Source organism: Pleurodeles waltl, chromosome 11 (assembly GCF_031143425.1).
Source record: "Pleurodeles waltl isolate 20211129_DDA chromosome 11, aPleWal1.hap1.20221129, whole genome shotgun sequence".
NCBI lineage: Eukaryota > Metazoa > Chordata > Amphibia > Caudata > Salamandridae > Pleurodeles > Pleurodeles waltl.
In genome coordinates this window covers 780,908,344-780,920,683 of record NC_090450.1, presented here as the reverse complement: position 1 = coordinate 780,920,683, position 12,340 = coordinate 780,908,344, and the positions used below count along the sequence as shown (strand labels likewise).

At 38.4% G+C, this 12,340-nt stretch overlaps 1 protein-coding gene across 1 annotated transcript in view; it reads right to left on the bottom strand.

Moving 5' to 3' along the window:
- KSR2 (kinase suppressor of ras 2) overlaps positions 1–12,340 on the bottom strand; it is a 2,099,185-nt gene that overhangs the window by 1,497,546 nt on the left and 589,299 nt on the right. The window contains exon 5 of the mRNA XM_069212691.1: positions 3,244–3,425. Coding sequence (XP_069068792.1) covers positions 3,244–3,425 — 182 coding nt within the window. The remainder of the gene's footprint in view (positions 1–3,243; positions 3,426–12,340) is intronic.

Sequence of the window (12,340 nt, the reverse complement as noted above, 5' to 3'; positions counted from 1 at the left end):
ATGGGGAACAGGGTCAAGACTGATTTGCATATGGCTGGGTCCAAACTGGAATGGCATGAGTAGCAAACAAACGATGGATTTAGGCCCAGATCTCTGTACTGGGGGTGAATGTTTGACATTGTTCAGCATTCCGTCCACCACTTGTTCTTTTTGTGTTTGTTGAGGTGCACACATTTATCCTGAGCTTTTGGATTTCTATGAAACGCCTAATTCAAAGTGCGACATTCTTTGTGCATATTAAGTTCCTAGTACAGTTCCTGTTGTTTCCAGGGAATGTTCAGATAGCCTTTGTCCTCATGTAAAAATGCAATGTTTATTCTGAAACATTATTGAAGAAGGTTCTTGTATTCTAGACAGTATGTGATATTTCCTGAAAAGCTCATATGAAACATTGTATTAAGCCATTCTTGATTTTTCCAGGTACCTAGATTTCTTGAGGTCTAGTTATAGTCATTTCCTAGGTTATCCATGATTACAGTATAAGAACTCTTAGAACGATAGTCTATTGAAAGTCAGTGTGATTATATCTTGACATTGTGTTGTTTAACCGCTTGCTTCCTACAGGCCTCCTTCCCAGCTGTTCCCTACCTAATCCCCTTTTCCCCCACTTGGACTCTCTCAGGCTCTGTGGTATATCTATTGGAGCTTTGGAGCTGTCTAGTGGTGGACATGTTGGGAACGTGCGCAGTCCCCGAGGATCTGGTCTTCCTAACAATCTCAACCAAAATGTACAACCCTAACTTTGATAAATGCATTCCGTATCGAAGCTCTTCCATGAATTACCTGCATACCTCTGATTGGTATAACACTTTTTTACAGCAAGCCTTTTCATATCTGGTGGTTCATTGCTTTAGTGGGTTTACAACTGACCTAAACTCAGGGGCGGCTCCTACGCAGTGGCAGAGGGGAGTCGCTCCCCCTGGCTGAGCCAGCAGATGTAAAATAAAATGACAGGCTGCTATCGTTTTATTTTTCATCTGCTGGCTCATCCAGCAGAGTGTACAGGGAGGGGCAGGGCTGGGCTGGGCTGGGCTGGGCTATGGGACTTGGGGGGGGGAGAGTGAGCTAAGTGCGCATGTGTGTTTGGTCGGCCTGGAGAAACAGCACCTACCCCAGACTTGTGTCTGAGTGGCACTCCGAGCCACTCAGACCAACCCTGATGCTGCTTACATGCTATCTTTAGCATTTAAGCAGCACCAGGATTGCTGGGGAGCCTGTGCCGGTGGGACACCACGAGAGCAGCGAGGTGGCTGGAGGCGGCGGGAGACTGGCGACACAAGGGAAACAGTAAGTCTTTTTTAATTTTTTTATGTTGTTTCCCCTGCCGTCCCCCGACACCCTCCCACCCACTTGATATATGCACTGGCTGCCGGTGCCTAAACTCCATCATATGTCAAAGAGTGGATAGTTGGACTACACATGACTTTTGTTAAAAGCAGATTTTAAAGTTGTATTTTTTGTGAGCAACCTATTTACCCAAAGAAGGAGACTTCATTAGTCTTCTAATGATGAGACAGGTCCTTGTATAAAGTGTGGGGGTCAGTAGTGTACTAATTGTAACGCTAGACCACTCGTAGTCCTCAACTAGAGGTGAAAATTGGGTGGGCTGTGTAGTGATGTTCGGTCTGGGGGGAAGGAGAGGAGCTGGGGAAAAAAACAAGGAAAGGAAAGTTTCCTTTACGGACTAGGTGGTCTCACACACTATATAGTGTCATGCTTCATCATATGACCACCTAGCCCCACCCAGGTAGGACAGTGCCACCTGGGCGGACTCAACCTCACTGTTAAAAGAACAGGAGGGAGTGCGTAAATTAATCTTATTCCTGGAAAGAGGGATCCAGCTATACTAGGGAAATAAAAACACCTACTCAGGTACCCGGGTAACTTTAATGAGGGTCCTGTGTGGTGTGGTTAAAAAGGATGGGGAACCAGCGTGAGAGCAATGACTCACAAGGTCACCTGTCTAAAATGGGGTAGCCGACATGTTTCTGCCCTTATGGTGGAGCTATGGAGAGTCTCAGGGCATTCATCAGGGCATTGGATCCCTGTAGTGATTCCTACTTAAACACTGCGAAAATAATCACAAATGGAAGGGAGGGCCTACCTTAACCAAGAAAATATCTGGGGAGGACCCTCACAGTTAAGGCTACTAGCCTCTGGTATCCTGGAGAGGGAGCGTCCCCTTATAGTAAGACTTGCATCAAAGGTGGGCGCTCGCAAGCGGTCCTGAATGAGAGGTCGGTATAGGCGCACAGCGAGCGCCCACCTTTGATGCAAGTCTTACTATAAGGGGACGCTCCCTCTCCAGGATACCAGAGGCTAGTAGCCTTAACTGTGAGGGTCCTCCCCAGATATTTTCTTGGTTAAGGTAGGCCCTCCCTTCCATTTGTGATTATTTTCGCAGTGTTTAAGTAGGAATCACTACAGGGATCCAATGCCCTGATGAATGCCCTGAGACTCTCCATAGCTCCACCATAAGGGCAGAAACATGTCGGCTACCCCATTTTAGACAGGTGACCTTGTGAGTCATTGCTCTCACGCTGGTTCCCCATCCTTTTTAACCACACCACACAGGACCCTCATTAAAGTTACCCGGGTACCTGAGTAGGTGTTTTTATTTCCCTAGTATAGCTGGATCCCTCTTTCCAGGAATAAGATTAATTTACGCACTCCCTCCTGTTCTTTTAACAGTGAGGTTGAGTCCGCCCAGGTGGCACTGTCCTACCTGGGTGGGGCTAGGTGGTCATATGATGAAGCATGACACTATATAGTGTGTGAGACCACCTAGTCCGTAAAGGAAACTTTCCTTTCCTTGTTTTTTTCCCCAGCTCCTCTCCTTCCCCCCAGACCGAACATCACTACACAGCCCACCCAATTTTCACCTCTAGTTGAGGACTACGAGTGGTCTAGCGTTACAATTAGTACACTACTGACCCCCACACTTTATATACAACCCCGCACTCCCCTTTTTTGTGATTGTGTTCTTGTGGGAGCCGAGTGCGGTTGGTTTTTTCCCCTTGCTCCCATCCGCTCTCCCTTGTGTAATGTGAGACAGGTCCTTGCACAAAATCTTGCTGCTGAGTGCCTAAAAGTGAACGTTTGGCCGTATGTAATTCAACCAAATACGAAATAAGGTTTTCGTGTACAGGCATTGCTCAGAGACTGTAGTCTTCCCACCGAGGTACACAAAACAATGTCCCACTCGCATACCAAGTGTGAAGCTGCCAGGCAACTTGGACTTACTTGCAGAGAAGTTGACTTCAGTGTGTACAGGAGGAGTGGAAGGAAGGAAAGGCGGGTATCCCACAAAGAAGGAACGCAAGGAACGCTCGGACAGGAGAGGAGAGCGTTGTGAAGGGATGTTCTCACAACTCCCGACGCTATTGTGTATCTTTAGATTCAGGGGTTTGTTCTTTTTCTTTGTTCTGAGAGGACAAGAGAGATAGAAAATAGCCGATAAGCAACAGGGTTAATAGTATTAGGTCATGAATAAGGTTAGAGGAGTGAAGACAGCAGAAAATCAAAAACAAAGAACAGGAATATCTGTAAATGTAAACTGCAATACAATAACCGCGGGGTTTAGTAAGCATGATACAAGATAATATAGGAAAATACGTCTTGAAATTTATATCAATAGACGAAACTGGTCATGCATTTTGGGAGAGTCACAATAATTAAATATGAAACATTAATCTGCACCCAATACACTATAATTCCACATAAGAAAGTCTATAAAGTGCACACTCTCAAGCACATATGGGCATGAACTTGAGAGGTATGTAGTCATGTGTACCAAAACAAACAACTGTGCTAGGTTCATCATATGCAGACCTCACCTCAATTAAATTATGTAACTGAAATCCTCCATTTGCATTCACCATTACAGAAATCGACACTCTTAAGCCAACAATACTTAAGAACAGGGGTTTAAATTAGGCCATTTGAGAATCCTAACTCATGAGTTTAACTCATCTGTGCATTTTGAAAAGGCAGCAACAAGTTCTGGAAATCAATCTGACTGTGCCAGAAAAAGAGCAAGGTAACTAGATCTGCAAGGCTATGGGGATCATTACGTGTTTGGCGGTCTGAAAGCCCCCAAGCCCGCGGTGCCAGTCTAACCGCCACACTCCTGGTGGTCTGATCACCAGATTACAACCCTTACGGTCAGACTGCCAGGGGATCACCACCAGGATCATGGATCCAGGAAGGGTGGTAGCAGTCAGAGCTGTGATCAGCCAGGAGTTCACTTTCCGACAGTCTTTTCATGGAAGGTCAGCGCTACAAAAAGGCTGGTGGAAAACCAGTGCTGGGGGCTATGGGCAGCCCCTGCACTGCCAGCACCCTCAGAATGTGCACGGTCTGCTCTGCAACAATGCTGTGGCACTGTTTCCGCCGGGATGACCATCCAAAACATCATAATACAATGTTTCCCCTGGTCAGCCTGGTAGAAACATTGCAATACGACTGGTGGGAGACCGTCAGCAAGGCGACAGTCTCCTCCCTGCCAAATTCATAATGACACTCTATATTCTTTCTGCCCAATCTAACAATAATCTCCTGCCATCGTATTATATATGTATTATATGTAATAGGGCACACTCTCCCTGTTTGCATCCATCTTCTCGTAGGAAGTTGGCCATGGAGCTGATCATGCCAGCGCACTCTTTCTACATTACAGCCCAGATCTCATTCTGCCTCACTGGCTTAATGATGTGAATGACCCACGTCAAAAATAAAAGCTAGAAAAAGATGGAATGAGGCTTCAGAAGTGTAAAAGACACAACCTGTGTAGTTGAGAAACGTCTGCACAAAACTTTCTATCATCATATAGGATGTCTCCCATTATAGCACTGAATGCATAGATAAATCCTCAGTAGCAGACCTAGGCTCTATATTCCATCCTAAGTGTAAAGCAATGACCCATCTTAAAGCTAAATAAGCATGATGCAGGACCCTGTAGAAGTATTACAAATGATGATCATTCTAACTGATAGAATAATCGTTTTATTCCTAATTGTAGTTCTCCAGGGGCCATCTCTCCAAGGACAAGTCTGAACCAAAAGTTGGTCCATGATCATCCGCACTGCAAAACCACAGACTTCAGGTCCTTGATGAGCATCTGTGGCTCTTAAAAGAATGACAGATCCAGAGGACATGTACTATAAACAAACATGCTATGCAAGCCATAACCTCCAGAGGTCTAGATGCTAATTTAGCATGCATTTGCACATAACCACAAATAATGAAACCTCTGTCATGGCACAAAACTATGTTGCAATTAATTGAAACAGTATGCAACGAGGCATATTAAGATTTTCATATCTACACAATTTTTTCATACATCATCAAATGCAGACAGAGCTAAAGATAAAGAAATGAGTAGATGGAGAGAGAGAGAGAGACAGAGATGAAGACGGTAGAGAGATAGACAGGGGCTGAGAAAGAGAGATAAAGGCAGACAGAGAGAAAGAGAGAGAGATCAGTAAACTACAGAGGGTACACCATATATCCCACTACTGCCCATTTACAGGACTGAAATAAGACGAGATCACCATTAATCAAAAGACAACATTTTTATCCCACCTCACTAATCAACTTGTTACGTTGTGTTATGATGTGTTAAGTTGTGTTATGCTTTCTCATGTTGTTCTATGTTAGATTGTATTTAAAAAGCACATGCTTGTGGACATTTTTAGCACTGTCACTAAGAGGCAGATATTGCGTAAGAAGCCAACAGTAGGAATTCTCCTACTGTCATTTTACCTAGTGGCAGGACCACAAAATAATCTTTAAAGATATTATTACATGTATATTATGTGTGTTACCAATGGAAATGGGGCAGTTGTGAGCCTGTTGAAAATGTGAAACAGTCTACGTATTAGGAGTAACAGAATTTCCATTCCAGTATCCTCACTTTCTCCTAATTTGTGTATGCTGTGGGTGGATTCCATAGCAACAGACGGCAAGGAAGAGAAAGAGTGTATTGAATAGTTAATAAATTAAGCAAAAAAATCATATAAGACCTACTGACAAAGATAACAAGAGCATGATGCTTGAAATGCAGCCTGGATTAAATTAAACTGCTGAAATACGGAACAAATATTTTTGGGTGATTCAAGATGCGATGAACTCTCAAACTTTTGAAGCGATTCGGTGTTCAAGATCATGGATGTTAATTCACCAAAACGGCAGGAGTATTCGAATTTCATTATAGACCCTCGACCTCAAGGACATCACATGAAGTGCACCAAAAGGCCCAAGATTATGAATTGCCGGAAATGATGTCACATGACACTAATCTTGGTATCAAAACTGCCATCACAGAAGACATGTCCATATCTCAAAGAGAAGGCATATTGGCAAATCACAAGGAAATGTTGTGGAAAAAAAGCAGTCATGTCTACTTTTATTAATAAGCTTTGTTTTGTGATCACTTGTCAGGCAAAATCACTGGTGTATATCACATAGGTGAATGTTTTATTCCAACACAACTGTTCATATAGTCACAATAATGAAACATGGAAACATGTTTCATTTTTAAATGTATTTAATTATTATGTATTTTAAAGAGTGCACATTGCAGTAAGAAATGTATTAGTTTTCATAGAATTGAAAGTGTAATATCCCTAGGAGAGCTTCAGAAAGTAAACACTATTTACGAGGACACTATTTACATGCTGTAGTTTTGTCACTTCTGAGGTCAAGTGTTGGGATGGGAACTTCCTCTGTTTGGAGTATAGGTGTGTTCTCCCGTCCTGAGTCAAAACTGCATATTTCCATTGTCCTGGTGTTTGATGTTTTGCCACAACCTCATACTAGTCTAGTGTGTGGGCCAAGGCCTAGGCTTGCCCCTTGACAAGCGTGAGGTTCTGGGCATGTCCTGGGATCTGGATAGGTGCACCAAGCATGCCCTCATCGCATTGACAGTAGACTATTGTCCCTGTCATAGGTTTAGTACACAGAGTGGTGCAGCAGCATACTATGGGCCTGATTCTAACTTTGGAGGACGGTGTTAAACCGTCCCAAAAGTGGCGGATATACCACCTACCGTATTACGAGTCCATTATATCCTATGGAACTCGTAATACGGTAGGTGGTATATCCGCCACTTTTGGGACGGTTTAACACCGTCCTCCAAAGTTAGAATCAGGCCCTATGTTTTTTGACTCCATTGCAGTGATTACACCTTTTTATCTGTGTTACTGAAGTGGTGGCCTTCTGGCCCACTCCTGAATAGTTCCAATTCTACACAGTAAAGCAGATCTTAGAACTAATATCCCAATCGTATGTTTTGCCCGTATGTGGCCTTCTTGGTACCTGTATTATGTGTATGAGCAAGCTAGTGTAATGAAGGTCTGCTTTGCCATTTTGGATGTCCCTGGCCTTGAGCACAACATGAAGGTAATGTTGTTTTCCCAGGTAGTAAAAGTGTATTTCTAACGTTCCAGAAGTTGTGGGAGGAGACCTAGACACTGACATGGGGAAAGAGGAGACAAGGCTCCTTTAGCAATTCGATTAGGGCTTTATTGGGTGAGGGCTGATTAGCCTTCTTGTAGCACTGACATTTGGTTGGTGGCGGGATGAAGGTTGGGACTACAGTCTCTGTTATTCAGGATAACAATAGCTGTTTCTCTTTTACCTGATCACTTTTTAGTGTGGCTGATGACAGATAGGTGCAGAAAGCTCACACCTCTTATTGCTTCTCCTTTGGGTGCTCCAGGCTGGAGGCAACCCTGCTATGAAGAGCATCACTTTACATAAAAGTTGTGTCTGGACAGAAATCTGCAAAAAACAATTGAAAGGTGAACCACCTCTAACCAGATCTGAAAGTGCAGAATGTGGATCAACATCTCCTGTCTGAGAAAGGGAAAGGGCCTGCTAACCCTGCAGGAGGAGTGATTGGCTAAGAGGAGCCAGATGCAGCCAGGCCTGCCAGGGGAAGGAGGACAGAGGAGAGCAATCTGCATGACCCTGGGCAGGCAACAGATTCGCCTAACAACTTATTAAATGTATGACTTGTGTGGGTCCCCATTGTTTCTATTTATTTTTGCCACGTATGTTTGTTAATTCACCCGTCTGCTCTTTTTCCATTTTCTAGAGTAGATGCTGTTTCTCAAAGTCAGTGTCTTTCTCTGTGCAGTTAAGAGTGCATCATAAGACAAAAATGAAAGGACAAGATTCCTTCAAACACAAATGTTTCTGTTTATAAAGCACAGAAAATTAGCACTTTTTTGTACTTTGCACTTCTCTCCTATAAATCTCAAGTGGATGTCAAACATGAGAGGGGACATAATGTAAGGGGATATGCTATAAGACAAGGAAGAACAGATGCAACAAACACTACCAGTGACTAAGACCTTGCAGTCATAACACGTTGGGTGTCTGATTTATTTATAGAGCCACCTTATATGTAGTATAAATATATAAAACTACTTCCAACTTTAACAGTGCGCTGGAATTCTTTGGAAATATTAAAGAGTTGTTTAGAGGAGATGTACAGTGAGGCTCATCCATCCATGAACCTAAACACCAAACGTGCATACTAACCTGGGCATATATAACAGGTCAAGTGGTTTGTATGTTACTAGAACCCCGAGATGGCAATATAGTTACATGTTACCTGTTATGTGTTTTTTGATGTTTCACAAAAGTAGCAAAAAAAAATACTGAGGGACAAGAAGATAATTGCAATAATTTCATGTTGCAAAGAATATCATAGACTTTAATATCACAGGTAAGAATATCACTTTTTAAGATGTTTTTTCAAATATTATTGTTTAAAGTACCATTGTGTAAAATCAATGTTTTATGCTATGGTTTTCTTCACTTTGCAATATATTTTTTATTGAAATACTTTAAATTTTTAGGAGCAGGATGTGTGAATTGTAGGGGAGTGGATTGGGGCGTAATTTTCTAATCATGTTTTAAACATTTATGTAGTTTTCCATTTTTTAATGATTTTACAATTTTACTTTTAGGTAATATATAAATTTGTATATCACTTTAAATCTTTAGCATACTGTTAAATCCTTTTTAAATGTTTTTGCAGCAGATTGGGGAATTGGGTGGGGAGTTTTTAATAGTATTTATTTTAAATAAATGTATTTTTCTAAATTAGATTTATTATTTTTTATTTTAAAAACGAATTGATTTATATTCTGTAATGTATATTTAATTTGTTAATTAAACATTTTCATTTGTGCAATAAATGTTTTAAAATGTTATAATGATACTAATATTTATACTCCTGTAGAGTATTTGTCATTTTCCAGCTGGTTATTCATTTTGTCTTTAAATATTATGTGTTATTTTAATAAAACTATTTGCATTTACTTTGAATGTAGTAAAAGTATTAAGTTAGTATTATTTATTAATTATACATCTTAATTATATTTTTAGTTTAAAAATGTATTCATATTTTAATTTATATTGTTTGACAAATGTAGCTAGAAAAGTGCATATTATTTTATTATTAATTACTTTTTAGAAGTTATTGACTTATTAATTTCTATTTGTTTTATTTTTTAATATACTAATTCGATGTTCAGTTACTTTTTTAAGTAATAAAATAAAGTCATCTTTCTAAATGTTTTTCTATTCAATTTATCTATAGTTCTTTAAGATTATTGTGAGTATTTTTGTTTTGTTTCTATTTTATGTTATTTTTTAAGTTTTATATTTGTGTTTTGTATTACATTTCAACTATTTTGTTTATATTTTTTAGGTTTAGGAATTTTAAAGATATAAGTTAAAGTTGAAGTAGTGAAGTCAACTACATCAAAGTCTAAAACGTTCTTCAACATAGCTAAGAATGGAGTTGGAATAGCAAATCTACCCCTTCAAAGTCCAACCTGGTCCCCACAGTAGTTCAGATTGGAGTGGGAATATTAAATCTACCTCTCAAAGTCCACTGTTTTGCCCAGTGTGGCTTAGATTGACTAGGAGTAATCAACCCCCCTCAATGTCAAACATCTTCACCAATATGGCTAAGATTAGAGTAGAAATCGTAAATGTACCCCTCTCAAAGTTCAATGTTTTAGTAAATGTAGCTCAGATTGGAGAGGGCATAGTAAATGCACACCTTTGTATATTTGCACTGCTACAATGTATTTTAGGTTGGAGTTGCAGTATGTTGTTTACTGCCTTGTAAATTGAACACTTGGTTCATTGTGTTTAATTTTTAAGGTAGGAATACTGTTCTTTTAAGCAATGCTAGTTATTTCGGTTTATACTTGTATGGGTGAAAACAGTCTTCAAATGTAAATGTAAAATTGTTAATACCAATATTTGGGTTGTTTGTACTTTTATAGCTGAAAGTAGTATTTATTTGTAAACTTAAAATTGGTAACAACAATATTTGCTTTACATTTTAGGTTATCAAGAAAGACACTGTTTCTCAGGTAAGTTTAATTATTACATGCATCGTTTTAAAAACATATGCAATGTGGACTTTGTTTTTTGTTATATATTTTGTATTTATTTGCATTTCACTTTACATTGTTATACTTTTTTCTATAATTGTTGTTTTGTACCTAGATTTCCCATCATAAATATTTTAAACATATCTTGCGTGCGTTTCAATAGTTTTTAAAACGTATTTATTAACATTGTATTTCTTTATATTTTTTTACGTTTCATGCATGTATTTTTCATATATATAAATATTTGTATAAATATATATATATGTATACATATACGTTTTGCATACATACAATTTATTGCATACATTGTATATTCAGATGTATTTTAAATATATTAAAAAGTACTATAAGTTATTTTTCCATCTTTAAATGGTTCTTTAATATACTTTTACATTTTTGGTATAATTATGCTTTAATATTGTTAACATTTTATTATTTTTACAATATTTTCATATAATGAAATACACAATAATGAATACAATGGTTTGAATATTTTTCTAAGGGGGTTGAGCTCTTTTTATGTTTATTTAGCACCCTTTTTGCAGACTTATTAATTTTGCAGTCTGTCTTCATTATTTTGAGCTGCACTTGGATCCCTTCAGGCAGTTCTGCAGTCCTCTTCTCCAGGTGAGTTAAGATATTGTTTGAATACTTTTGGGGTTTTAGAGTTGTAGGGGTTGTTACAAGATTATTTTAGTAAGTTTAGGTTAGTTGTTATTATAATTTTTTTGTTAGAGTCAGAATTGTGTTGCAGTTGTAGTAGTTGATTGTGTAGGTTTCACTGTATCATAGTTATAGGTTTATTGTGTTTCTAAGATATGTATTGCTTATGTGTGTTTTTAATTGTACATTATATTATAATAATTATGCGGTTTATGTGTTTCTTTTAGAGATTTCTCATTGGGGTCATCGGAGATGCTGTTACTTCAAGAAAATGATCGATTTTACTTTTTTTCAATCATTATTATTAATCATTCCCTTTTTTCAGTTTTCCTGGAATGTTTTGTGCTATTTAAATTTTTCATATATTCAAAGGTCTCCGTGGATTGTTGTTAATTATTTAGAATCTTATTTTAGACTCTGATATTTTTTGAGTTTTTTGTCTTTTTAAATTCTCACTTATGGATTATTTTTGCACATTGGATTATCATGGCATTTCATATCTTCAAATACAAAACTGCAAGTAACTTTCTCTTAATATTTAAAGGGTGGGATATGTTGCAGTATTATGTTCTATTACATGTTATTTATTGTTAATGATTTCTTTTTGCTGAATTTATTTTAAAATTAATTTTCATTTTATTGTTATGATATGAAGTGCTGTAATTTGATTTAATATTTATTAGTTAATATACATTTCAGTACTGTTTACTAATCAGTCTTGCTGGTGAATGTTTATATTTGTTTTTGATTTGAAAGTCAATATTAAAAAGATTACTAATACGTAAATAAAATGTTTAGTTGTTTATAGATTTCTTTGAGGTTGGTGTTGGTGCTTTTTCAGGACTGGTTCATTTACAGTAGGGTTCTTGCTATTTATTCTAGGTATGGTAGTTCTTGATTGTTGGCAAAGAATTGGACTTTGCACTGAAACATGTTGTGCATTTTTTTGGTTTGTATTGAGACTTTAGGTTTAGTGATTAGTGATTGTTCCATCCTTAGTTCTTAATAGCTTTATTCTTTTACAAACTTCATTCAAATGGTATAGTATAGGATGGCTTCATCCTACAGAGCACAAATATATATGTTTTCATACATACAGCTGTTGTGACTTAACCTTTACCTTCTCTATCCCCCTTTATAGTGTCACCCTGGAACATTCCACTAGAAGTTCCTTTAGTTTGTTGAGAGGTCTGCCAGCCTGACCTGCTGGGTGAGACTGGAGACACTTGTATGAGAGACTCTGATAAATTCTTTAT